Source organism: Antennarius striatus, chromosome 8, assembly GCF_040054535.1.
Source record: "Antennarius striatus isolate MH-2024 chromosome 8, ASM4005453v1, whole genome shotgun sequence".
NCBI lineage: Eukaryota > Metazoa > Chordata > Actinopteri > Lophiiformes > Antennariidae > Antennarius > Antennarius striatus.
In genome coordinates this window covers 10,322,562-10,347,500 of record NC_090783.1, presented here as the reverse complement: position 1 = coordinate 10,347,500, position 24,939 = coordinate 10,322,562, and the positions used below count along the sequence as shown (strand labels likewise).

The 24,939-nt window shown below is 42.8% G+C and overlaps 3 protein-coding genes across 6 annotated transcripts in view; 1 reads left to right on the top strand and 2 right to left on the bottom strand.

Annotated features, from left to right (window-relative positions):
* Window positions 1–2,393, bottom strand: part of aspscr1 (ASPSCR1 tether for SLC2A4, UBX domain containing) — a 12,808-nt gene extending 10,415 nt beyond the window's left edge. Inside the window, exons 1-3 of one of the 2 annotated variants that reach the window (XM_068322431.1) lie at window positions 2,287–2,393; window positions 2,006–2,061; window positions 1,197–1,311 (exon numbers count right to left, since the gene is read on the bottom strand). In XM_068322431.1, coding sequence (XP_068178532.1) covers window positions 1,197–1,311; window positions 2,006–2,061; window positions 2,287–2,376 — 261 coding nt within the window. In that variant the 5' untranslated portion in view covers window positions 2,377–2,393. Of the gene's footprint in view, window positions 1–1,196; window positions 1,312–1,931; window positions 2,064–2,286 lie in introns of those variants that run through there. The other variant, XM_068322432.1, reaches the window with a different exon arrangement.
* Window positions 2,394–5,675: 3,282 nt separating this feature from the next.
* notum1b (notum, palmitoleoyl-protein carboxylesterase b) lies at window positions 5,676–12,347 on the top strand. The gene is made up of 11 exons (XM_068321898.1): window positions 5,676–6,339; window positions 7,112–7,164; window positions 7,313–7,408; window positions 7,927–7,987; window positions 8,108–8,166; window positions 8,279–8,381; window positions 8,457–8,648; window positions 8,728–8,825; window positions 8,970–9,117; window positions 9,227–9,274; window positions 11,662–12,347. The coding sequence occupies exons 1-11, from the start codon at window positions 5,981–5,983 to the stop codon at window positions 11,993–11,995; spliced, it is 1,551 nt and encodes a 516-aa protein (XP_068177999.1). The 5' UTR covers window positions 5,676–5,980; the 3' UTR covers window positions 11,996–12,347.
* Window positions 12,348–12,610: 263 nt separating this feature from the next.
* Window positions 12,611–23,303, bottom strand: tmc6b (transmembrane channel-like 6b). Of its 3 annotated transcripts, XM_068320793.1 has the most exons (21): window positions 23,209–23,303; window positions 19,804–19,961; window positions 19,279–19,409; window positions 19,050–19,184; window positions 18,234–18,398; window positions 18,049–18,157; window positions 17,882–17,966; window positions 17,028–17,285; window positions 16,001–16,212; window positions 15,754–15,898; window positions 15,373–15,528; window positions 14,979–15,157; window positions 14,774–14,864; window positions 14,574–14,671; window positions 14,361–14,456; window positions 14,204–14,279; window positions 13,844–13,977; window positions 13,456–13,632; window positions 13,303–13,381; window positions 13,140–13,226; window positions 12,611–13,061 (listed from the first exon to the last, which is right to left on the bottom strand). In XM_068320793.1, the coding sequence occupies exons 2-21, from the start codon at window positions 19,857–19,859 to the stop codon at window positions 13,047–13,049; spliced, it is 2,484 nt and encodes an 827-aa protein (XP_068176894.1). In that variant the 5' UTR covers window positions 19,860–19,961; window positions 23,209–23,303; the 3' UTR covers window positions 12,611–13,046. The 3 variants fall into 3 exon arrangements, 2 of the variants coding, with proteins under 2 accessions (XP_068176894.1, XP_068176895.1); XM_068320794.1 differs by lacking the exon at window positions 23,209–23,303 and having other exon boundaries at window positions 19,804–22,670; XR_011036856.1 differs by lacking the exons at window positions 12,611–13,061; window positions 13,140–13,226; window positions 13,844–13,977.
* Between the last annotated feature and the right edge of the window lie 1,636 nt (window positions 23,304–24,939).

Genomic DNA, 24,939 nt, shown 5'->3' with positions numbered 1-24,939 from the left:
CCCAGTGCGATCACTGAAGCTATAAACCCGATAAAGAACATGGTTACCTGTGAGGTGAACAGTTGTGCCAACACAACAGGACATAAACACAAACACAAGGACCTATCCTTCTTCAGAATACCTTTTGGGGAGCTAGTAAGGAGATGGAGAGCATGGATAAACCGGGTCAATATGACCAAAGATCCGAGGATCTGTTATGAGCAACCAGATGATTTCCAAAGAGATTTGAAGGTAAGATCATTTTTGGAAAACCCATATTATTTATTCTGAATTCCCAAGGTTAACTGGACAATTAATTAATGTCTGGAGCTACTGGAGATATTGCATACATTTTTTCCCCCCCAGATTATCACGCAATTATGGCACTCGTGAAAGGTAAACAATATCAAAAGTGATAGACAGGTCCTTTTACTGAGAAGATCTGTGAAACTGAAATAAAACATACAAAAAGAGTATGTCAGCCCCTAATCCTTATACATTCGTAAATACAAGACATAATAATATAAACTAGAATTGTTATTAATTCCACACAGTCCAACAGTAACGAATGGTGGCTAGCTCAGTGCCAACATAATACGGAAAATCCCATTGACGTGCTAGTGCGTCAGCATCTGCAGCACAATACACAGTAAACCAAAACGGGACATTATCACTAGTTGGATATCTCTGTCAGAATCTGATTCAGATTAAGCAAGCTGGGATGAGTCACTGGATGTCTAAACTCTCATCCTCTGCATACATCAGGTGGTAACTATAGGGGATAATTACCCAAGTGGGTTCACAGGGAACTCAACCTCAGTATACGATGACAATGACATGATTTTAGGCGATATCCTGATATATAATAGTGAAAATATCGGCTTGTTACGTTGTCGCTTGCTTTATAGGCCTTGATATGGATTCACCATGATGTCTATGATTGAGTCACCTCCGCTGTCATGGCACGCTCCATAACCTACGATAAATATTGTTTTTCTAAGTCCCCATTGCTCATAAAATAAATAAAAATGCCACCAAGCCTTTTTTTAAAACTTATGTTCCTCAAATACAGACTTGGTTCACTTTGACTTTACTGTCCCTTTAATAACTGATACAATGAGTCTCTATCATGTGGTCAATCAAAATTTAACACCACTACTTTGCACACATGCATGCATCCATGCACACATACACTCACACACTTTCTTTTCATTCACCTGACTGTCACCTCCGGCCTGCTTCCTTGTACTTGGCACCATTTCCAGTTTCGCATTGTTGGGCAGGTTAGCAAACCTCCAGGGCCGCGTGAGGTCAACAGCAGTCCTCTGAAACCTGTTCAGAGGTCAGCACAGAGAGAGACGGCGCTGATGGACGTGAAGTGAAATCAAATCATATTCATTAAAGTAACAAAAAGGTAAACCAGGAAGGCTTGATGGATTTTCAAGAGCAGATTGGAAGTGAAGTACACATTACATTTTAGTAAGGGTCAAAACAAAGATGAGATCCAGGAATTTTTAAAAATTATTTCTTTGACTTTGTTAACTATTATGATAATGAATTTTGAACAATAACATAAGGCTTTTTAAACAGTGGATTACCATAAAACGGAAATGATGGCGCACAAAGAAGATCAATCACAATGAGGACGTGGAGCGTAAGGCAGCTTCACAAATGTGTTTCACTTCTTTTAACTTTGCGACACTGTCTTATCTGTATTGTCAATGATTATTGTAATTTTTCCTGATTTTTCTGCTACCTGTTTCTAGCTTATTATAAAATATATTCTTTTTTCGATGAGTTATGTTAAAGTATAACCTCTAGGAACATATCCCAGTTACAATAGTTGAGACATACTATTACCGGTAATGATGTGCAGTTGTCTGACATGTCAGTGATGTTATTCATAAGACTTACACACTTCACACACAACATAATTTAAGTACAGTACACACATTTAAGCTGCTGCCCATCTAAGCATCCCAGGCCCAGCGCTAACATCACCGTCAGGACTCTGACAGCTACGTACTTCAAGCCGTAGTCGTCCGGGTTAAATCCATGTTTCTTACAGACATCCTCCAGCACCTAAAGACAACAAGAATAACCTGAATTTTACACACGAAAATGGGCAATTGTTAGAAAACAGTCAGCTTCATCCTGGTGAATTCAGAAAGTGATCGGTCACTGGCTAACTAGAGGTAGCCATCAGGCTAACTGAGATGCTAACAGTTTCCACTAGTTTTTGAAAGAACAAAAATCAGGAAACAAAAAAATCGTGTGTGTCTGAAATGCTCTTTGAATCTGTGTTACCTGTAATAAAGGCGTGTTCGGAGACACTTTCACCGTTTGCCTTCTTCCATTTGGAGTTAAAACCGTCACAGACGTACCGCTGGCTGCCATGATGTGCCGTGACGTAGCAATGTTTATTTGAATAAAACTTTATTGACTGTTTTGAACCAAGTTTAAAGGGTCAATTCACCCAAGTTGTTACGTCAGTTATTTGTTTCGGACGACGTATTTCAATTTGGCCACTAGTATTTACAGCATTTTAAGTTCAAATTTTAAAAAATCGCTTTTCACTATGTGATTCTCAGAAATTCACACATATATTATTAAATTAAAAATGCTAACTTTATTCAGCTATTAGTCCAAAATGAGGGTGAAACCAATTTCATCAAAACAGCGCATAATGTAATGACATTAGAAACGCAAATACTGTCCATAAAAATGGATCAACAAATAACAGAAAAAAAATTCAAAATTAAAAAAAACAACAAAAATTACAGCATGTCATTCTCATGGAAAGTCTTCATGAAATTGTTTATTTACAAAATGTGGCGACATCTTACATTGAGAAGGCATTTGTTATAAAATTCAATTGATTGATGACTGGATTCTGTGCAGCTCAACTTGCATGAACTCCTCAAGGCGACATTCTAATTAAGAGCTGAGTCATTGATAATTGCTGAAAATTAATTACCGGCTCTTTTCTAGTTGTAACAAGTCATTGAACCGTTTGAGAAATTTGTCAAACTGATATTAATAAGTTGCTGTAGTTTTCCCACATTTCCCTCTCACCTGAGCTGAAATATGGAACAGCACATTATAATCAAGCATTTTCTACAAAAAAAGTATCAAAACAAGAAATGATGTTGAATGGACCTTAATACAGGAAGTCTCATAACTTTCTTCAGATGTCACTACTTGAGCTCGTTTCCTCTCCTCACTTTCAAAACCTAAAACAATCATGCAAATCACATCAAATCTAACATTTTCTTCACTCTTAGCAGTGTTCATTTATTTGATTTTATTTGAAAAATAGTCATTTTTGAGTCTGAAAGTTTAAAATAAAGTATTCCACCTCAGTTTAACAAATGGATGGAGAAAATCAGATGTTAAAATAAAAAACTTATTTATATACATATTATTCCCTTTCTGACTTTTGTCTAAACAAATACAAAAAGAAATACAGGCAACCAAGGTGACCAATCTGGTTTAACCTGCTCTAATTTTACCTGCTGTTAAGATCAATTCTGTCTGTAAACTGGCAACAGCACATTAATCCAAATGGATGAGTTCATACACACAAACTTAAAACCCGTCGACAACGGCTTATGGAGGCATATACTAAAGTAGTTTCAGTGTATGAAGCCCCTGTCATTAAAAGGAATGTTCATTGGACAGTCCAGTGGTGCTGAACAGGCATCATCAGAACACCAAATAATGGACTGTTTTTTAAAAAATTTGTTGAATTTGGAGAATGTATATGGATCCTCTGGAAACCTCAGCTCCCAAGCAAACTCCAACTCTCCCAGAATGGGATACTTTCATGTTCTCTGCATTCAACTGACAGCATTCTGTGGTTGATCATTCAGGGTTTTCAGAGGATCTTCAAAGTATGAGACACATCCATCCCACTGAACTACAGGGCAAAGTAATGAATAGACCGTGTGTGTGTGTGTGTGTGTGTGTGTGTGTGTGTGTGTGTGTGTGTGTGTGTGTGTGTGTGTGTGTGTGTGTGTGTGTGTGTGTGTGTGTGTGAACTGTAGACCTTTTTCTTGCAGTATCAACTAAATAACTAAATCTAGACTGAAGAGACAACATGACACATGGTGCCGACAGATGGAGAGGTGTGAATTTGCGGCTGCAGAGGACATGCAGCTGACGGACAAACCGCCTGAGGGACGTATGGGGTCAAAGTCCAGAATCCAGTTCTCAGTTTTGGGGGAAATTGCCACTGTCTGAATAAGCAGACAAACAATCAATTTCCTCCATCACTCAATAGGTTGGAAAATTAATATCTACCTGGAAAGATTAATAGAACACGAAGACATCTGTGCTGGGTTTTAAAGGATTTTATGCATCATTAAATTCAATTACAACAAGATATTTCAATAGCGATTAGCTAGAACATTAAAAGACTCCAGAAACTGCTTGAGACATTAGATTCATGCTCTATGGGAATGTTCTTTTACTTTGAGCATAATCTTATATGATCAACTCACTATCAAGATGATAAGAGTAAATTATGTCTGTTTTATGAGGGAGCGTGTTGTCCTTGGTAAAAAGATGAGTCAGATCCTCCTCTGAAAATGTGGTTTTTCAGAATAAGCTCTACTTGAGTGGAATGATCAATGCATGAAGCTGAAACCAGAATCCTCTTTGATTGTATCAACAATGAACACAAGCAGTAGTGCATGGGGAAGAGCCTGAAGTGAGACACTGAGGTGAGCTCTCTTGGAGGGAGAGCTCTGCATTTCATGACTTTCACATCCTGTAGTTTGATGAGCTGCTCTAAATCTTTGCTGGGCTCAGATAAAGGAAAAAAGATGGTGGGAAAGACAGAGCGCTGAACATGAAAAGGATGTAATGAAATCAAAAAAGGCAGTAAGTACTCAGTTAAACAGATTCCCAAAGGCTTAAAGACTGAAGTAGGAAGAAAAAGCATCAAGTGGAAAAACCCTGATGTGGAACTGTTGTTATCTGGAGATTATGATGAGGATTTTCACTCAACTGGAAAGTGTTCTTTCACACATTCACAATCCAGTTAAACCGAACTTTTCTCCCCACTTCAGCCGTTAAGCCTTTACAAATCTGTTTAACTGAGTACTTATTCAGTTTAACTGAATTGTGGGCCTTGATGGAGATATATATTTACTATTCGAGTTGGGATAGGTTTACTGTGCGTGTTTGTGCGTAAAAGTCGATTGGAACTCAAAGACCGCACAAGATTTTTACGCACGACACAGTTGCGATTCAGAGCTCTCCGTCAGAGCGATATCTTCCTCTTCCTTCCATTTCTAACTCATCTGTGGAAGATAAGCGAAGGAAGAAAGAGAAACATCCACAGGACACGTGAACATGGATGCTTGTCTCCCAGGGCCGTGTCTTCATGTCGGGCGCGACGGTGATTTTCCTCACACACACCACATCCAATCACACACTTCAAAGGCAGCCTGGTCAAATGATGACACGACATCAGAAGGAGCCGACTGTACGTGTGAGTGAACCGTCTGAGGGGGCGTGCCAGACGTGCGCGCGCTCCTGGCGTGAAACCGACGCCCCCGACAGGAGCGTCAGCCAATGATCGTAATGATTGGCCCACGGGAGTGAGAAGCACGCGGGACGAGGGGTGGATGGGGTGGAGGGGCTTGAAATAAAATCCCCCTTCATCCGCAGCAGGACCAGAGCCAACAGAACCAACGGGTCTCCAACCGGGCCCGCGGTACCGCGATGGCTGCGCACGGCTTTACTTTCACAAATGAAGCCTATTATGGGATTTCACGTGCGTTTGAGGTGAATTATTTAAACAAGCTCCCCATCTCTGAAACACCATGAAGAACCTTAAGCTGCGTTTACCCTGCAAACCTTTCACCAGAGTTTCCACGAGGAGTCCGTTTGTTTTCAAAGAACTTCTCACTTCTCCAGCGGCTCTGTGGATATGCTTTACTGCATTCTAGTCTCTTGCTCACTGCCCAGAGAGGTTTACCAGTAACTGTTAGACATGCAGAGCCGTGTGGCGATGAGAAGCTCGGCTGGTCTGGCCGTGGTGCGCTCCTGCCTCCTGCTGCTCTTCATCCACTTGGGCGCACCGGCGGAGGCGAAGAGAACGCCCGGCGGTCGGGCGCAGACGCGGCGGGTGCCGCCGCAGCAGAACCAGGCGAACGGTGAGCGGGTGGAGGGGGCCGAGAGCTTCCCGTTGGACTTCACAGCCGTGGAGGGGAACATGGACAACTTCATGGTTCAGATCAAGAACTTGGCGCAGTCGCTGTACCCGTGCTCTGCGCAAAAGCTCGAACAAGACATGCAGTTGAGCTTTTTGAAGAACACATCTGTGACTTGCAATGACGGATCACCTGCAGGGTAAGTGAACACCTCGACTGTTTACAGTATGTCCTTTTAGAGACCGGTCACCGCTCTGTGTGGTGTATTTATGAGACCTGGTGCGACCAGTTTGCGTTACTCTGCGGTTGTTTCCTAGTCCTTGTGTCCTTGTCACTTCGGATGTGACCGAAACGGTTCAAAGCACCTGATCAGAGGGAACTCGAGCGCTTTTCAGGCCAAAGGGAGACAAAGACCCTGCGCACAGCATCCCGAGACAATTTTTTGATCCCCGCTGAGACTATAATCTCAGACTGACAAATTTAGGTTTATTTTTTTAGAATAAGTGTGGAGTTTCAGAAGCAGAAGAATCACAGGTAAACAACTTGGTGCAGGCTGTCCACTGAGAGCAGCGGTGCAGAAAATCATTGTTATGTCAGGAGAGACATTGAAAGCAACAGGATGTAGGAATGCAGGAGGATTAAAGTCTGTCACACTCAAGTTTGTGTGTGCGTGTTTGTATGGAGGTGTGTGTGGGTGTGTGTTCGTGCGTGCGTGCGTGCATGCGTGTGTGTGTGTGTGTGTGCGTGTGTGTGTTGCCAACAGCGCGGCGATGTGAATGTCTTTTATACCCGTTAAGAGCCTGTAAACAGACTCCTGCAGAGATTTTTAGCAGGACGATCCGAGTAGAGCCAAAGCTTTCATGTGAGGATCAAAAGTAACATTCCTTGTGTTGTGTATGTGTGTGTGTATGTGTGTGTGTGCGTGCGCGTGTGTGTGCGTGTGCGTGTAACGTTTCGGTGTTCTCACGCAGGTACTACATTAAGGAGTCAAAAGGCAGTAAGAGGTGGCTGCTCTTCCTAGAAGGTGAGGATGAACCGCAAGAACGCACAGATGGAGCTGAAACACAGGCCTACGACCTGTTAACGTGTGTGTGTGTGTGTGTGTGTGTGTGTGTGTGTGTGTGTGTGTGTGTGTGTGTGTGTGTGTGTGTGTGTGTGTGTGTGTGTGTCAGGTGGATGGTACTGTTTCAACAGGCAGACCTGTGACACCAGGTATGAGACGATGAGGAGACTCATGAGCTCCACCAAGTGGACGCAAACCAGAACAGGTACCAGGCGCAACAAGGTCAATGTGCGCAAATCTGACTGCAAAGAAGTGTTATTTTTAATTGTTTACGTATTTTTTTTATTTTCAAGTCCCGTGTGAAGTGTCTTTATTAGGTGTCATCACATTAAGTAAACTTAATCTTGTTTCTTGGGTATTTTTAATCTCATTTTAGTCAAAGGACATTTTTAGTCTAGTTTTGGTCACTGAAAAATGTTGACATGAAATAAAGACAATTTTTACTGTATTTGTTTTTATGGAAGGAAATGAGGAATGTTTTGGTTTTTTTTTTTAGCTACATTTTATTCCATTTTTCAGTAACAATTCTTCACATTCAACGCTGCGTTTAATGACATCAGCATTGTCTTGTCTATGTCAGTTTTGGTTGAAGTTAGCTTGAGTTGGGGGAGAGTGTCGGTCGTAATCCTGTCGCCTCTGAAGGACCTGGAGGAAAGGATTTCTTCTTTCTCCTCTCGTGTTTGATCAGGATTTCTATCCCTTCATCCCTTCTCTGTTTCGCAGGAACAGGAATTCTGTCTCCACAGCCAGAGGAAAACCCTCACTGGTGGAACGCCAACATGGTGTAAGAACGATTTAACTTCGGGCAAAGAAACTGATGAGAACATGATGTCAGATCAATGAGATCTTATTAGAAACATAGATATTGATAGGAACATTACATCAGTGTTTCTCTTTCCTGCAGGTTCATTCCATACTGCTCCAGTGATGTGTGGAGCGGTGCCAGTCCAAAAACGGATCAAAGTAAGACAACAAATCAGTCGAATATGTCAAACATTTTGTGGGGTTGAGGATATTTTTTCTCCAGATGCCTTTTATTTACATAGATCTAATTGAATTCCCGTTTTGCACTCAGGTGATTATGCCTTCATGGGGTCTCTGATCATCAAGGAGGTGGTAAACGAGCTGCTTACAAAAGGTCTGGACAAGGCCAAGGTCATGCTTCTGGCAGGAAGCAGGTGAGTAGCCAACTCTCCTAGGGAGAATCTCTGCTTGTCAACCTCTGACCCCCCCACCCCCCGTTCTGTCCTCAGCGCTGGCGGTACAGGCGTCCTGCTCAACGTGGACCATGTTGCAGAGCAGCTTGAGTCTCAGGGCCATAGAGGGGTGCAGGTCAGGGGCCTGGCCGACTCCGGATGGTTCCTGGACAACAAACAGTACAAATTTACCGACTGCCTGGACACCATCAGCTGCGCCCCAACGGAGGCCATAAAGAGAGGCATCAGGTGGGATGGGGGTCAGGTGAGGGGGCTGATGGAGGATTCGAAAGCAAAGATTTTGCAGTGATCTGTTTCTGCTGTGTAGATACTGGAGTGGTCTGGTGCCGGAGAGCTGCAGACAGGCTCACGTGGGAGAAGAGTGGAACTGTTTCTTTGGATATAAACTTTACTCCACGTTAAAGAGTGAGTGAGTGAGCACCAGCCTGTCGTTAGGGTGCTGACCCACCAGCCTGTTGTTAGGGTGCTGACCCACCAGCCTGTCGTTAGGGTGCTGACCCTAAAGACAGGCTGGCGTCTGATCCGCAGTGTCCTCCTCTCCTCCCCAAGGCCCAGTGTTCGTGGTGCAGTGGCTGTTTGACGAAGCCCAGCTGACCGTCGACAACATCCACCTGACCGGACAGCCAGTTCACGAGGGGCAGTGGAGGTACATTCAGAACCTGGGACAGGAGCTGAGGAGCACATTGCGTGATTTACCGTAAGGGTCACACACACACACACACACACACACACACACACACACACACACACACACACACATATACAAGCTGCTCCGTTGACCGTATGATTATGTATTTTAATGGCAGGGCGATGTTTGCTCCAGCCTGTCTCTCACACGAGCTCATCACAAGAACGTAAGTAAATCAGAACTGTTAGTTATACTCTTTGTCCAACAGGGGTCGCTGATGAATGAATATACTGTACAGTATAATGTATGAATATATACAGTATGTGTGTGTGTGTGTGTGTGTGTGTGAGTGTGTGTGTGTGTGTGTAAGTGTGTGTGTGTGTGTATAGATACACAAATAATTCGGCTTACGTTGTTTAGAGTTACATCATTCTTGAAATTTCCACGGGAAAAAAAAGTTTACATCATTTTACTTGATTTATAAATTCTTAATAATTTTTGTATGTTTTATAACCAGGGCTTTGAACTGGTTCATGGAACGAAAACGAAAACTGGAAATTTTATATTTTTTAATGTTCCAGTACAGAATCGGAACAGAAAATAATTGTAAACCGGTTAATACCGCGGGGGTTTTTCGTCCTTGAAAAAAATATTTGGCCTCACTTCCTGTCATTCACTGGATGAGAGCAGAGAGAAGTAGAGGCTAACAGCAGCAGTTAGGAAAAGGGCAGTCTCCCAGTCACCATTTAATCATAACAGGTAAACAGTGCAGTGTGTCAATCTGAAAATGTATGATTTAGACATTAACTCATTGGCTGCAGTCATTTTCAGAGCAGTGTGTTCCCGTACTGCCAGCGCTTTGTAATAATATTGAGCTATGGGAGAAGCACAATGAAGATCTGTTGTTCAGCAATAAATGACATGGTGGAAGTTATTCTTGTCTAATTTCATGTAGTGTCTAAGTAGGAGGCATAAGCCTTAACCACAGTGATATAACTGTCATAAAGCAGAGGTGTAGTGCTGTGGTGCTGTTTACTGTAGGGATATATCTATAATTATAGTATATAAACTAATTGCCTTAGTTGCCAAATTAAAAGTCCTTAAGTTACCGTATTTTGCCTACCATTCGGCTCATTGTACAAAGAGGTGCAGTCTAAATAACGGAGTTTATTTCTGTACTTTTACACACAGTACACCTTATTGTCCGGTACATGGTTGCTAACGGAAACAAAAAGGTGACTGTGGTTGGACTGTGTTGTACTACGTATTTAAATTTCAAAAAATACACCTACATGATTTTTTAAAATATGTTTTGATTCCTTTATTTTTTGATAAATCTGTGCTAAATCCTTCGAAGTCCTCATCTTCGGTCTGCATTGAATATCTCGGTAGTTTCTCTACTGCTGACCGTCACGTTCCCGGGTGTCTGTCCGGTAATGATGCCGGCTTTTGGGAAACATCGGACAAAAGTCGAAGCAGACACGTTAGTCCAGGATCCACAGTCCACCACATATTGTGGGGGTGTAACTCGCTCGGCACTGCCTCCAGTCCTGGTAAACGTGTGTTCAGGTCTCTCATCCATCACTCCACGATACACGCAGCACAACTTTAAAGGCTCTGTTCACACCGATGTCCAGCGGGTGGAGTTCTTTCGTTAATCCTCCAGGATGAAGACGAGCTCAGAATTCAGCCGCTTGACGTGTTTTTGACAGAAGCGGTGGTGTGGGGGGGGGGCATGGAGTCACAGATCAAGACAGATGGAGAAGCGTGAAAAAAGCCCCCCGGTCTCTTTAGGTGAACCGGAACTGATAGCCTGGAGTTTACATGTTGCGTCATGAGCGTGTCTCTTCGCTGACGTCATTGTCGGGGGTCTTCATCCAAACAAATGTTAACCACCTGCGGTACAGTACCGGCACACACCCTATACCGGTACCTACCGGAGGTGTGCCGGACGTAGCCTCACGTCATGTTCTCTAATTGGTCCATCGCTTCCGGCGTACGTAGTGACGTAATACGTCCTATGTCGGTGGACAATGGCCGAGCTGGCTGACCGCTGACTAAAGTCACAAAAACATTTTTACCGATTTCTGAACTCAGTGTACACATAAGACGCTTAATGTTAAAAGGTGCAGCGTTGATTTTTGAGAAAATTTTAAAGACTTTTAAGCGCGTCTTATGGTGCGCAAAATACGGCACCTACATATTTATATTTACAAGGAACGTTATTAACCGGTTCAGGAACTTTATTTTTTTGTTCTAACCGGTTCAGGAACGTCAGTTTACGGGTGGAACGCAAAACCGGAAACGTTATAATTCAGTTTCTGTTCGGATCGAACTGATTGGCAAAAGATTCTGGTTCAAAGCCCTGTTTATAACCTTGAAAAGACATTTTGTTATTCATTCATGAATGAAGCATGTGTGATGTATGGTAAATATCGTCAAAATGCATATGTAAAAAAAATTGGACTGTATTAAAAAAATGCTTTTAATTGTAAGCTCATAATAGTTATAAACAAATATTGTTAAAAATACTCTCATAAATACAGTACAGAACTGGAAATGGTTATTTTGGGTTTAAGTTCTGCCTTCCCATCCTCCTTGCCCTCCCTACAGCTACTGGATGGACATCCAGGTGAAGGGCACCTCCCTGCCCAGAGCGCTCCACTGCTGGGACCGGAGCCTCCAGGACAGCAACCACATCAACGGCAGCCACAGCCGCCAGAAGCACAAGACGTCAGCGGCGAGGAGCTGCCCCCTACATCTGATCGACAACTGCCCCTGGCCTCACTGCAACCCTTCCTGCCCAACCATCCGTGACCAGCTGACGGGGCAGGAGATGAGCGTCATCCAGTTCCTCAAGTACCTGGGCTTCGACGTGCAGAAGATGGCGCAGCAGCAAGAGATGGACCCCAGGACGCTACTCGGCATGCTCAATAACGGCACCTGAATCACTCTTTAAAGAAGCACCTGTGAGCAGCAGGACAAAAAGGAAGACCATCTAGTTCCAAGTATCGTCTTCCAAACACAGTTACACTTTGGGGACGTTTCAAAGACATCTGTGGAGTCAAACACGAACTGTTTAAACATATTCGCATTTATGCTGTACATATTATCGGTGTATTCAGGTGTGTGAGCAGTGGAAGCGAAGACGCCTCCCAGTCGGTTTGTGGGATGTGGTTCTGAACACTGTTAAGATAATAATCCATGATGGTGCTGCTGTTTCTATTCGTTGCTCTTGTTTTGGAAAATATATATTATTTAATGGTTAATATTTACTAATAAAAAATACAAATAAGATGACTTTATTCTTGTGACTACTAAAATGCTTGCATATTTATTTTTATATTAAAAATACATTTTGTGTGTCTTATAGGTGATATAATTTGGTCTTATTCTGTATTTGCATGTTGTGGAGAGAAAACAAACAGCAATGCTAACATGCTAATGCTAGCAATACCAGGTCGCTGGGTTTGTAACATTTTCTTGTGCTTGTATTAGTGTCCACATCTTACACACACACACACACAAAGACACACACACAGATAAAGACAAACACAATGTGACATGTTAAAACTTAATTTAATTTTAAAAAGTATGAAAATACAGTGGTAGTTGTCACTATGAAACAAATGAAAACGCAAGATGATTTCAGAATCACACAGATTATCTACAACATATGTAAACGGATGTAAAACAGCACAATTAAAACGGAAGGCTGTTGTCAATTCAAAGTGCTTCTAGCAGAGGCAACTACAACCTAAAAACTGACGACGTCAGCTTTAAGATTTGTCACGTTAAATATTCTGTCCATATTTAACTTCATGATTCCAACTGATATTTCCTAAAAAGACTCAAAATACTAAAATCCTGTGACAGCTTTACACAAACCACATGTATAAAACGTTTGAACGGTTGGTCCTTTACTGTATTTTGTTCCAGTTACATCCTCACTAATTTGAGGAGGAGGAAGAGGAGGAGGTTGGTCCTTTCAAGACATCTCAGCAGCTGGAGACCTGGAGCCAAAATAAAAGCCACACAGGAGGTAAGAGAACATCAGTTTCCAGAGATGACTGTAGATGAAAAACACCAACCTGACTCGTGAGTCTTCGATTAGGGGTTCGTTTCCGCTCGTGGATAGACTGGAGACGAGTGATCAGGAACTTCTTGTCCTCTCCCTCCTGAGAAAATGAAAGTGAACAGATTCATCACGTGAACTGAACAGGTGGAGAAACCGTGTGTGAAGAGCGGTCGTACATTTTCTATCTGCTCCTGCAGCAGGCTGATGATCTTCCTCTGGCCGTCCACCACCTGAATGTGGAAGTAGATGACGATCCTGATGAGGAGGAAAAAGAGTGCATCAATAATCTAATGACCAGATAGAACGTGTGTGTTTGTGTGTGTACTTACAGAAAGATGCCTGCTCCAACAAACAAGAAGAAAGGGTGTTCCACCAGGTAGGAGTGAGCCCTGGCCAGCACTGCCAGGTCCTGATTATGTTTCTCCAGGTCTTCCACCCAGCGCTTCCCGGCCTGGAACATGGTTCTCAGCTCCCTGAAGGGGCCGCATGAGGAGGACGGGGTGATGCTATGGAGAGAGGAAAGACTGAACTGACGCAGAGCATTTTGTGATCGGTCAGAAAAAAACAAAACAAAACGAAAAATGTCCGAAGCATCAGAAAAAGTCCACTGACGGAGATCAACTGCTGCAAATGCTGACAACCAATAAGTGAACAGACAAACAAAAGCTGTTATTTTGTCAGATGTGTGTGCGTGTGTGTGTGTGTGTGTGTGTGTACCTCCACATGGTGTACGTAACACACACAGAGGCACCAAGGAAGGAGGGGAAACAGAGGAGAGTGATGAAGATGGTAGTCATCTGACTGACTCTGTAGGGTCTCCTGGGGGCCTGACAGTTCATCATCACACTGCTCTGTGTGAGTGTGTGTGTGTGTGGGAGAAACACAGGTCGGGGTCAAAGGTCAATGCCGTTAGCACAGTTGTCAACTTTTGTGTGATATTTGTCAAAATACTGCATCCCAGGTTGCAAAAGTAACCTGTCACAAGACCCAGTATTCCTGTAAGGGCCGTCCACATCTGGCTATTTGATATTATTCATGTTGTGAATCACTGTTCCAAAGTATTCAAGCTGTTTTTACCTTCTTAACATAGAAGAGCAGCAAGAGTTTGAGAAGCTGTACTGCAGGCAGGAGAGGAGTAAAGAGGAAACCCAACCTGAAAAGGAAAAAGTTCCCTGTCAGCACCAGGAGCAACTGATTGAACAGAACCTGCTGCGTGTCTGAACTTCTTCTGTACCAGGCCAGTGTCTGTCCATAGATGAGGTCAAGGACGTTCCTGGCGATATCAAACACCGGCTTCCTCCTCCTCTTCAGCACCCTCTCAGAGAACAACCTACAGGGAACATAAGAGGAAACGACAGGGTCTAACACGTTGTGGTGAAACAACAAAAACACCCTTCTTTGAATTAATTTCGAATGCTCCCAGATTACAAAGTAAGGGATTTTTAACCTCCAGAGGAACTCCCCAAACAAGGTATCCAACAGAGTGAAGAAGAAGTCCATGAGAAGGAAGCGGTAAAGCTCCTGGCCGACAAAACTCTCCCAGCACTGGAGATGATGTTAACACAGCAGAGAGAACGAACCAGTGAGCTTCAATGTTCCTCAAATACAGCTGTGGCACCCAGGTCAAGATGAGACCATTAATCTGACCTTCAGCCCAATGAGTGCGGGCTCGGCAGCCACCCGACCCAGCCAATGGTAGCACAGGACTCCTAGAACGCTGACTTTCAACATCAAGTTTCTGGAAAAAAGACGGCAAACATGTTCAAGAACAAAACTGTAACTTTTGATTGAGACTACGACCTAATCCCGACTCTTCTTCTTAGCCCTCACTGTCTAGTCTCCCTGTTCGTACCTGCCGATGGCGACATACGTGCGCACAGTGGGCGACTCGTAGTCCTCCATCCAGGCCGCCAGGTTGAACAGGCCGGGCAGCAGCAGGTTGATGAGGGACACCACCACAGGGAGAGCCAGCAGGCTGGCCTCATTCAGCAAAGGGTCCTGGACGGCTACACGAGAACTCTTCTGAAGGTTCTGTTGGGGAGAGAGGAACTGGATGACGTCCTGTGGGAAATTCCTTCTTATTCAGCATTTTTATTTCTCTTCTCCTGCAACGCTGTAAGCCAGCTTTGAGCAGAGAGACAATCGGAGTGCTTTAATGGCTTCTTCTGAAGGATTAAAGGCTTTTGATGAACACCTGACAGCCACAGTTTTTATACTTCATCCTGACTGAAGGTGCTCAGCCTCACCTGATGCATATGATCAGAGAAGTAGTAGATTCCAAGCACACAGGCAGCAGTGCTCGCTATGCAGATAGCCCAAGCCAGGCCGTGAACCATCAGACTCCACAGCATCTGGGAACAAGTGTTCTTAACATTCTTATGATTGACTTCTGCTAACAGCTCCTGGAGAGAGAGGGGGAACGACAGAGAGAAGTGAGAGAGAAGGACAGATTGATTTGAGGGAGGAAAGAATTGAAGAAGGTAAAAGAGGAGGAACCAGAGGGACAAAGGAGGAGCAGAATGTCATTGATCAACACAGTCCTGATGGTAAATTGTCTGAAAGAGGACATAAAAAAGAGATTTCAATAAGTTTGTGTCAGGTGTGTGTGTTTGGGGGTTTAAACACACCTTGAGTTGGGTGCAGATGTTCCCAGACAGGAGTTTCACAGACGTTTTCTTAATGACCTTGAAGTCCCAGGAGCAGAAGACCTTCATGGCCAAAATACTGTGGGACTTACCGATTCGGAAGCTCTGCCCAAACGACTTTGACATGCTGTTGGGAAACTGCGTGTCAGAACTTTTAATCTGCTATCAATCCATGTTAAACCAATCCTCAAAGGTGAGTTCTCATCTTTTTTTCAAAAACACACCACACCTATACACTAGGATGATGCACGTGATGAAGAACACCATCACAATGGTGAAGAAATACGCCAAAGGCATGTTGTACGGCCGCAGCTTCGACACGCATTCACTGGTTCCGTTGGGTGAAGACACGTTCTGCACTTGAACATCATCCCTGCAGCCTGCATGCAGTGTGTAGTTAGAGTAGTACCCATAGTACATCACTGTGTCGGTGAAGAAGCCCTGAAACGAAAGACAGATGGAGTCAAAACGGAGTCGAAACGTTGCCTGAATCTACAGCAGAACCTCGAGGTACGAGCCGCTCGACATACGAGTTGTTTTATGAGCCGTTGCTCTGTCCACGTTTTTGTACGACATACAAGCAAAATAAGAGATAGAAGCCATGCTTTAGAACACCACCATATGTTGGCGGATTGATACAACATCAGTGAGACCGGATCTCATTCTCGTTGGTGGAGTAAAGACGTAGCTCATGAGTTCTCGTCACTTTTACATTTCTTTTCCTTCTTTATCATTGTTTACATAACTTATATAATTATTTATAAGTAAAGTCTGTGTGTCTATTTGTTGAAAAAAATGTGTCGTTTTTTTTCATAATTTAGGGGAATGTCTATGTAAGTTCTCATTCATCCAGGTCATGGTTATTCAAAGCTGCAGTTCTGGAGAAGAACTAGAGAATCCTCTCGGATGAGAGGTGAAACATATTCAAGAAACTTTCTTAAAGTCCGGTGGACTGATTTAAACAACTTTTCATAATTTAGAATGTTTGGGACTTTTTTTTCAAGTCGTGATCAGATTAAAATGATTTTAGTTATTTTAAATGGGGAAATTTTGTTCGATTTACGAGCTCAGACATGGAACAGATTCAATTCGTATCGCAAGGTTCTTCTGTATACATCTTACATTTAAGGCAAGCCTGCAGGAAGTTTTTATTGAGTGACGTAAAAATATCAGACATGAGCAGAAGATTTACGTCCAAGGTCACGCAACACCCCCACCATAGGTTAAATTCAACACCACTGTGACACACGGCTTACCGCTCCGGTGAGTAGCTCTAGTCCATAGAAGGGGGGTCTCCCCACAGGCAGCGCTGGGGGGTGCGCTGCCTGGGGCAACACCAAGAATGCCACCATCACCAGGAACAGGAAGAGGTTGAAGAAGAGCAAAGTCTTCAGGAAGAGGAAGTAGGAGAGGACGCCTGAGCCAAAACGCCCGCTGACTCTCTTGAGGGCCACCTGCCACAGCTGGAGGGAGTGCAGGAAGGACAGCCAGCTGTACCAACTCTGTCTCACAGCCTGGGGGGGCATCATTTTAAATAAATCTTAACACACTATTATTTCAGAAAAAAACAAACAGCTGCTAGAAATGAACAGTCATGTGTTTTGTTTCTGACAGTCTTAATCTGTGACACACGAACACGATAACTACACACACTTCCTGCACATTATTGTTATCAACTTACACATATTTAAGAACTCGCCACCGACATTAAGACACAGCGAAGCTACAAGAGGTTTAAAATAAGTCTAGACAGATGACGCAATGATTTTTGCAATCCAGACACTGATAAGGTCAACAAACAGTCCATACAGTGGTATTATGGGACTCTGACAACATATTAAATATTAACAGATATCTTTCATTGTAAATATAAACTCTTTGAAGTGCTAAGAAAAAAATGCTAATTATAGCATCTAACCAAATTAACAGGAAGCTCAATCTGATCATAAAAATCCTGTGATTAACTTCAGACCAGCTAAACTCAAGATAATAGATAATATTTTCTGCCTGGTTCAACTGGCACGTACCCTAAAAACACTGTCGGGGGGTAAAAGTGAAATGTAAGATAAAATATGCAGGAAGCAGAATATGGGCGGTTCTGGTGACTCACAATGATGATGTAATATTTGAGTCGACTGCAACAGGGGATCTTACTGCCAGAGAGTGTGCGCTGCTCCTTTTGTACTGCTGATCTCCTGCAGACAGAGACGTTCAGACTCTCACACAACGAATGACACGTAACTGAACGAGAACTCTGAGATCTGAGGCCTCGTCTACCTGAGTTTACTCTTCTCGCCCACACTCAGGGGCATGGCTCGGATCATCCTCACCCTGTCGCTGGCCGACAGGTTCTGGAGGTTGTTCACCAGGCGCTCTGTCTTACTGACTGTAACCCACGTGGAGTCGTTCACGTTAGAAACACAGGAAGTGACAAGGACGGGTTTTTCCTTCTAGGCTCTTACGTTCCGCTCCCTCTGCGTCCATGGTGTCCACGTCCATGCCGTACCCTCGGATGCTCGGCCTGGATGAGCGAGAGAAGTCTTGGATGGAGGGTCTGCTCTGCTTGCGTCTCCGTAGCTGCATGGTCCTATTGTAGTACTGAGAGATGATGGCCCCCCTGCTGCGACCTGACAGAGACATCAGGCTGATCACTGTCGGGATCCGGAGCCTTTACTGCCTTCAAGGCAATCCAACGTAAACTTGCCAACATTTAAATCCATTCATTTGGTTGTTGCAGAAAGGAACAGCTGAAAAATCATCAGTAACTGCTGCCTCCCATCTTGTTTCTGGTGTAAAACCATCAGATATTAATCAAGGCACAGTCAAAGAAACCAGACAGCAGCTGACTGTGTAGGTTCTCAGTCATCCAGGTCATAGTTATCTAAAAGCTGTTTGAGTCAATCCACTGGATGTTAAGAAAGTTCTTGAAGACGTTTCGTCTCTCATCCAAGAGACTTCTCCAGTTCGAAGTCTTCAAGAACTTTCTTAACGTCCAGTGGATCGACTCCAACAGCTTTTGGACAGACAGCAGCTGTCGAGGAATCAACCTGACAGAGCGCATGAATTTTCCACACATGCCGACAGGAAGCTGAAAAGCCTCTTCCTGATGAAACTGTACCATCTTTCTGCTCTTGCTTAATGACAACATTTGCTCCATACAGCCAAGAGCAGTGGCAACTGAATCGCATGCGCTCTTCGCAGTCTCATCCAGTTTACGATGATTGTCATGCGTCTCATGCATCTGCAGAGGTTCTTCATTAGCTTTCAAGAAGACTCACCGATTGTGCGACTGGGCATGGACGACAGAACCTTCAAGGTCGCCGAGGACCAGCGTTCAGCTATGAGGGGGTCCGTCTGCCTTCCATCGTTCTCCCACTCCCCGTGCCTTTGGCTGGACAGGTAGACCACATCGTCTGTGAAGAACAGATAACCCTCATATTCAGTCTTGTGTCACACTATCAGTACGCACACTAGAACTTGTATCTAACGCTCTCAATCACACCTTACCTTGGTTCTCCTCATGCAGCTCACTCTGCAGGCGCTGCAGTTCCAAGGCTTCAGACGGGCCTCCATTCTGGGTCTGCTCCGCAATCAGCTGGCTGAACGAGTCGTGAACACCTTCCTCATCCGCCGGGCTCCTGATGGGCATGAGAAACACAGGTTGTGTGAGCTGTGAACACAAACGCCCATCCAAAGCGCTCTAAAAACTGACAGCCCCAGAGATAAAACATGTCTGACTCAGGTGCCAGCAGCGTCACGCAAACCAAACTACCTAGTTCAGACTATCAACTATCTAGCACAGAAACAGACAGAAAGAGGACACAAAGAAAGACAGAAAAAACAAGTCCTGTTTATAAAAAAAAGTTCATCAGGTAGTTTAAAAACAGTAACACACAAATAACGGCTGGCACACTTCACTTCGTGGGTCTGTGACATGAAAGAGTCGTGTTAATCGCTGGCTTTGTGTTCAGAGGCACTACAGCCGACAGCTTAGGAACAACGACACAAACTGGAACGCTGAAGAACACTTACTCCAGGCAGTCTTCTATGATAGGGTGGCTCAGGTCAAAGTTAACACTTCGAGCCATTCTGGTCCTCCTCTGATAGTCGCGATACAGCCGGCGTCTGTTGTCACACCCGAGCCTGCTCAAACCTGCGCTCCACTCCCACCATGGTACTAGTTCCTCCACCTGAGACAGGGAGGGAAAAACGAGGGGCGGGGTAAGTCTGTGCCTTACAGCTAGCAGGAAAATGCCAGGTTGTTTCTTTGGAATCTGAACAGGCTATGCGTGTCGCTGCGTGTTTGAAAAAAACCCAAAAAAACAGTCGACACTCAGCATCGGTGTTAATCTGGACATGAGATCAAATGGGGTCGAAAATCCATGTAAAGACACTTTCAAATGCAGCAACTTTTTAACGCTTGCTGTAAACATTAACCTCCCTTTACAAGGTGATGATGACTCATAAAGCAGTACGTCACTGAAGGGAGACTCGTGAGAGCACTATTGTGACGGTGCTTGTGATTGAAATCAATGTTAGAGTCCAATGGTGCAGAGTCACCATTAAAATGAATAAATCATGAGCAGAGAGAATGACACATTGTCAGGGTTCACAATCACAGATTGTCATGTTGTGAGTTTGGAGGAAGCACGTAAAAAATAAAAGGAAAGCTCTGCGTCGTAAATATTCATCAAAGACCCAGAGAGGACATGCCCTGTTGTTCAGAAACATTAAGGAGCCATAAAACAAAATTAGAGAAGTGTGAATTTCAAGGAAATTGAATTTAGATATTCATTAATAACAAATAAAACCTCTTGAGTAGATTTATTAAAACTAGCTTTAAAAAAGCAGAGCAGTGACACTGTCATATAATAGGGTTAAGGGTTGTGTTACGTCAAATGTTAGACCCACTTCCTGTTTATGTATACCACAGCTCAAACAGTCCTTCAGACAGCCACATGTTGCTGATCCTGTTTGTCTTAAAAGATTTGATGGTTGAAGGTTTTAATACGTTGCAGGAATTAAGTAGTAATTAACCTAAACTAAGATAAAGTCAACATTTAACAAACCCTCAACCTACATAAGAGGGACGTTCCTTCAATCAAAACACCATAAACTAAACCTATTTTTGACAACTAAGTGTCTTTGACATTAATAATGTACACTAATGTGCTCTTACTGTACAGAGAACATAATAAATACATCCATCATACCACAGATACAAAACGATGGATGTGTCTGCTTAATGCCAATGTTCTCTGTATTGTGTAATGGTGAATAACAACATGCAATGTGTGCATATTTCAGTCGTTACACATGAGCCTGGAGGTATGAACATATTAGCCGCAGCAGAGCCAGACATTTGCCCAAGTGGAGGCTTTTCTGGTCCTAATCTTGAGTGAATACGATATTAGCTGCATGCATAAAGCACAGTGCAGCCCAATGACCGAATGCCTCAACAATGTCCCTCCATCAGCGTCAACCATGGTCCTTCTTTTGGCCCCTTGTTTTCAGGCGATCTTCAACACTCATCTGCTCTTTTTCACCCTCTTCTCTCCGACATGTTTTTCTCATTACCTGAGGTTTACAGGATCATGTTACACTTTTCTTTAACAGAAAACAGAAAAGTTTGTTTTTATATGAACAATTCACCATGAAGTAACTATTGATGGAACAATTACTGTTCCGTTTACGAAAATGGCATGATTGACACCTAGATCAATAAACCCTTGTTTTGATAATGATGTCTGCTGACAGGTACAATTGTTTTGGAAAAGTTGGCAACTTTGCAGAATTTAATCTTGTTGTCATGTAACCATTACAGAATATTTTAATTCATTACTTCTGTCATTAACATTTGTATTGTGCTGTTGATAGCTGCTACTAACAATACAGGACAATGTAAAGCAATTTGACTGTTTTAGTGACAGCTGCACCAACAGTAAGACCATGGGAATCTATTTAAAAACATCCAGTCAGGTTCTGACAGCAGGAACAATGACTTTATGCACTGTAGCATTCTAAGAGGGCTGCACTCCTGATTTATTAGTGTGTTCAGCCCCCTGCAGACTCCTGTCTCTGTGTCTCGTATATGTGATTACAAATATTGAAACAGTCCTGTGAGATAGTACAAGGCGGGGAGGACACTGTGGGGGTGGGACACAGGGGGGGTTAGGATTGAACTGTATTGGTGCCAAATACAACAGGCATGGAAAACAAAGACGAGACAGAATACAAAATATTTCAAAGGGAGTTGAATTTGAAAGATCACTATTTTTAAATAAATGAGGAACAACTGCCGTATAAAACAAATCAAATAACTCAGCTGCCAAAACTAATAGTATCGCCTTGACACAAAACATGCATCCCTGCCTGAAAATAAAGACTACGAAACATTTTCCAGAGGTTAGACCAGAGGGCATTGCCCCATTATCATGGGGTAATGGGAAGGGAGAGGTGAAATGGAATCTGTCCACTCTGACAGCTTTCAACAACTGCTTGGTCATCAGTTCCCAGACGAAGGACACACAAAGCAATAAGAGAGCAGCTAATGTTTTAGTTTCTCCCGCTAGGAGTTTGGGATCGTGGTTTTGTGATGTTAACAATTCAACTACTGTTTCCACAGTAAAATACTCTCATCTTTGACTGCTTTTATCTCACCTAAACTGCCTAGAACTTATCTTCAAGACCAGAGCCCATGGGTAGCTTCCTTCTGTGCTTTTCCCAACAAAAGTTCAGTACAACGTTTTCATGTAAAAAATGATAACTCTCTAAATTATGATTCAGTGGGACTTACAACCCAACACTCATTTTCTGCTGCAGCAAAGTAAAATAAAAACAGTTCCTTGTGATTGCCTTCATTACAGGAATTTCCACGACAGTTTGCAGCAAACAAAGAGGGAAATTTCAATACAAACACAAACACACACACACACACACACACACACACACACACACACACACACACACACACACACACACACACACACACAAACACACACACGCACACCAAAGAGATGAGATGAGGTCTGATAATAACATCGTCAGGTGTGCATGTAAACACACACATAGATTGTTACTGAACTCTGGGGTCCATAATACATTTCATTCAGGAAAAGACATGAAAGTAGAGGTTCGTAAAACATTTTCTATTCTATTTATCATTGGTCAAGTTCCACGTTTCTGTGACAAAACAAAACATACAGTTGTAGCTCACTGTTGAAACACAGCTACATGTTGTTTTGTTTTCGACTAGCTTAGCTGCATGTGAACCATTAAGCTAAGCGACAACCAACTACGTACAGTAGAACCAACTGAGTCTGACCACCTGTCAATCACTCTAACTTAGTTGACAAAAAACTTTAGTAACAACAACACATCTGTTGTTGTTGTTAAAATCGACATGTAACTGGAAGAAACTAAAAAATAACTACTCACCTGGGATGAAACTGAAGCTGTTTACTCACCCGCTCCCTAACTTGACAAACTAGTCCGTCTGAGTTCGGCTGTTCGCTGCCGAGTCAGCCACAACATTCAGCACGCGCGACTGAATACGGAGAACATACCATTAATTTAGGGGGGGGGGGGTTAGATTTAAAACGTTTTCAACAAGAAACAAAGACTTAAGTATTCAGAATATTCAACACGTTGTAATTAACGTATGAATATAAAGCTTTTTCACCAGTGCTCCGCCTACTCACCGGTATAACTCTATATTTGTGATGGTGTAAACTAATTATGTTCCCCGCAGAGTTGTACTTTTTGGGTTAAACTACATCGGGCTTAAAATCCCTCTACCGGTGTTTGTCTCGTACAACAATGCTCGAAGAAGTCTGAAACTAAACTTAGACAACGTCAGTGTTTTCTTTATCTCACGTTGACGTGGTTACACAAGTGGTTAAAATAAGAGATGAAAGCACTTAACTGGAAGCGGATTAGAGTAACCATTTATTTACAAAGAAACACGTGAAATGTAAACAGGTAACGTAAACTATACTTGCTGCCTGTATGAGTACATAATGGCCTTTACCCCCAGTTGATCTTCTTGAGGGTTTATTTGACCACACCTTCAGCAGGTAATATCTTTCCTGTCTCAGCTTACAAATTGATTTTACATCACTGCTCGTCACAACAAGTGGTGTAAACTTCCATAAAGCCAACTAAATGACTCACTTTCTGCTACTCGTGTGGACAATCTTAAAATGTTCACATATGTGTCCCCTCCACCAAGTTTCATTATAACCCACCAACAAAAACAGTCCAGTGGCAGATATAACGACGGATGAATTTAATTTCCCCGCACCGGTCAGAATCCTGGAACTGATCAGTACAATTTTTATTCTATTCTTTTTAAAACCAAGCAATCACATGAGCAAAACCTATATAACACCCTTACATCTGTTATAATTGTTCCTTTCAGGTATCATACATTATTTTTTATATTTGAAGTAAAACCTAATGTGGTCATATGTTCTTGTGAATCGAATATATTTAGTTTAATCCTAATACAGGAAATTGATTGTAAAGCTGTATTAGTTTTATGTTGCTGTATATTTTGAGAGTCTCAGTGGAACTGAAACTACAGGTAATCATGTCCAGACAGCAATTGGGAAATGTTTTTCTGATGGAGCAAGTGAGAGGTAAGAACCTTCCTGCTGTATGCGATCTCATAAATCACAAAAAATGATGAATCCCTGGAAGGACATTTATATAAACAACTCTTATGTACTCAGCAAAAAGGTCAGATGATGATTACGGACCTAACTATTCAAATTAGTTTCAGTAGAATTTGCACTCCTCGCTGTGATGCTGCTTAACACACCTTAAGCTGCTTCTTGGACAAATTAATTCAGTGCTCAAATTTACAGTTTGATTTCAACCTAAATATTCGTTCAGCATTTATACTTCCTGGACTACAGAGATGATAAAACAGATCAAATTTTATTATTAATGATTACAGAGTACCCCGAAGAATAAAAATAAAATTATAATTGTAAATCTAAAAACATCAAACAATAACCACTGTCTACATTTTCTGTACTGCTGATCTGCGGCAGCCTAAATTCAAACCTGGACCTTGGTTTACTGATTGTTGCCTTCAGTGTATTGTCCTCATTTTATTCCGGAGTGTGTGTGAGGGCGTTCGTTGTCATGTTGTGAAATTATTTG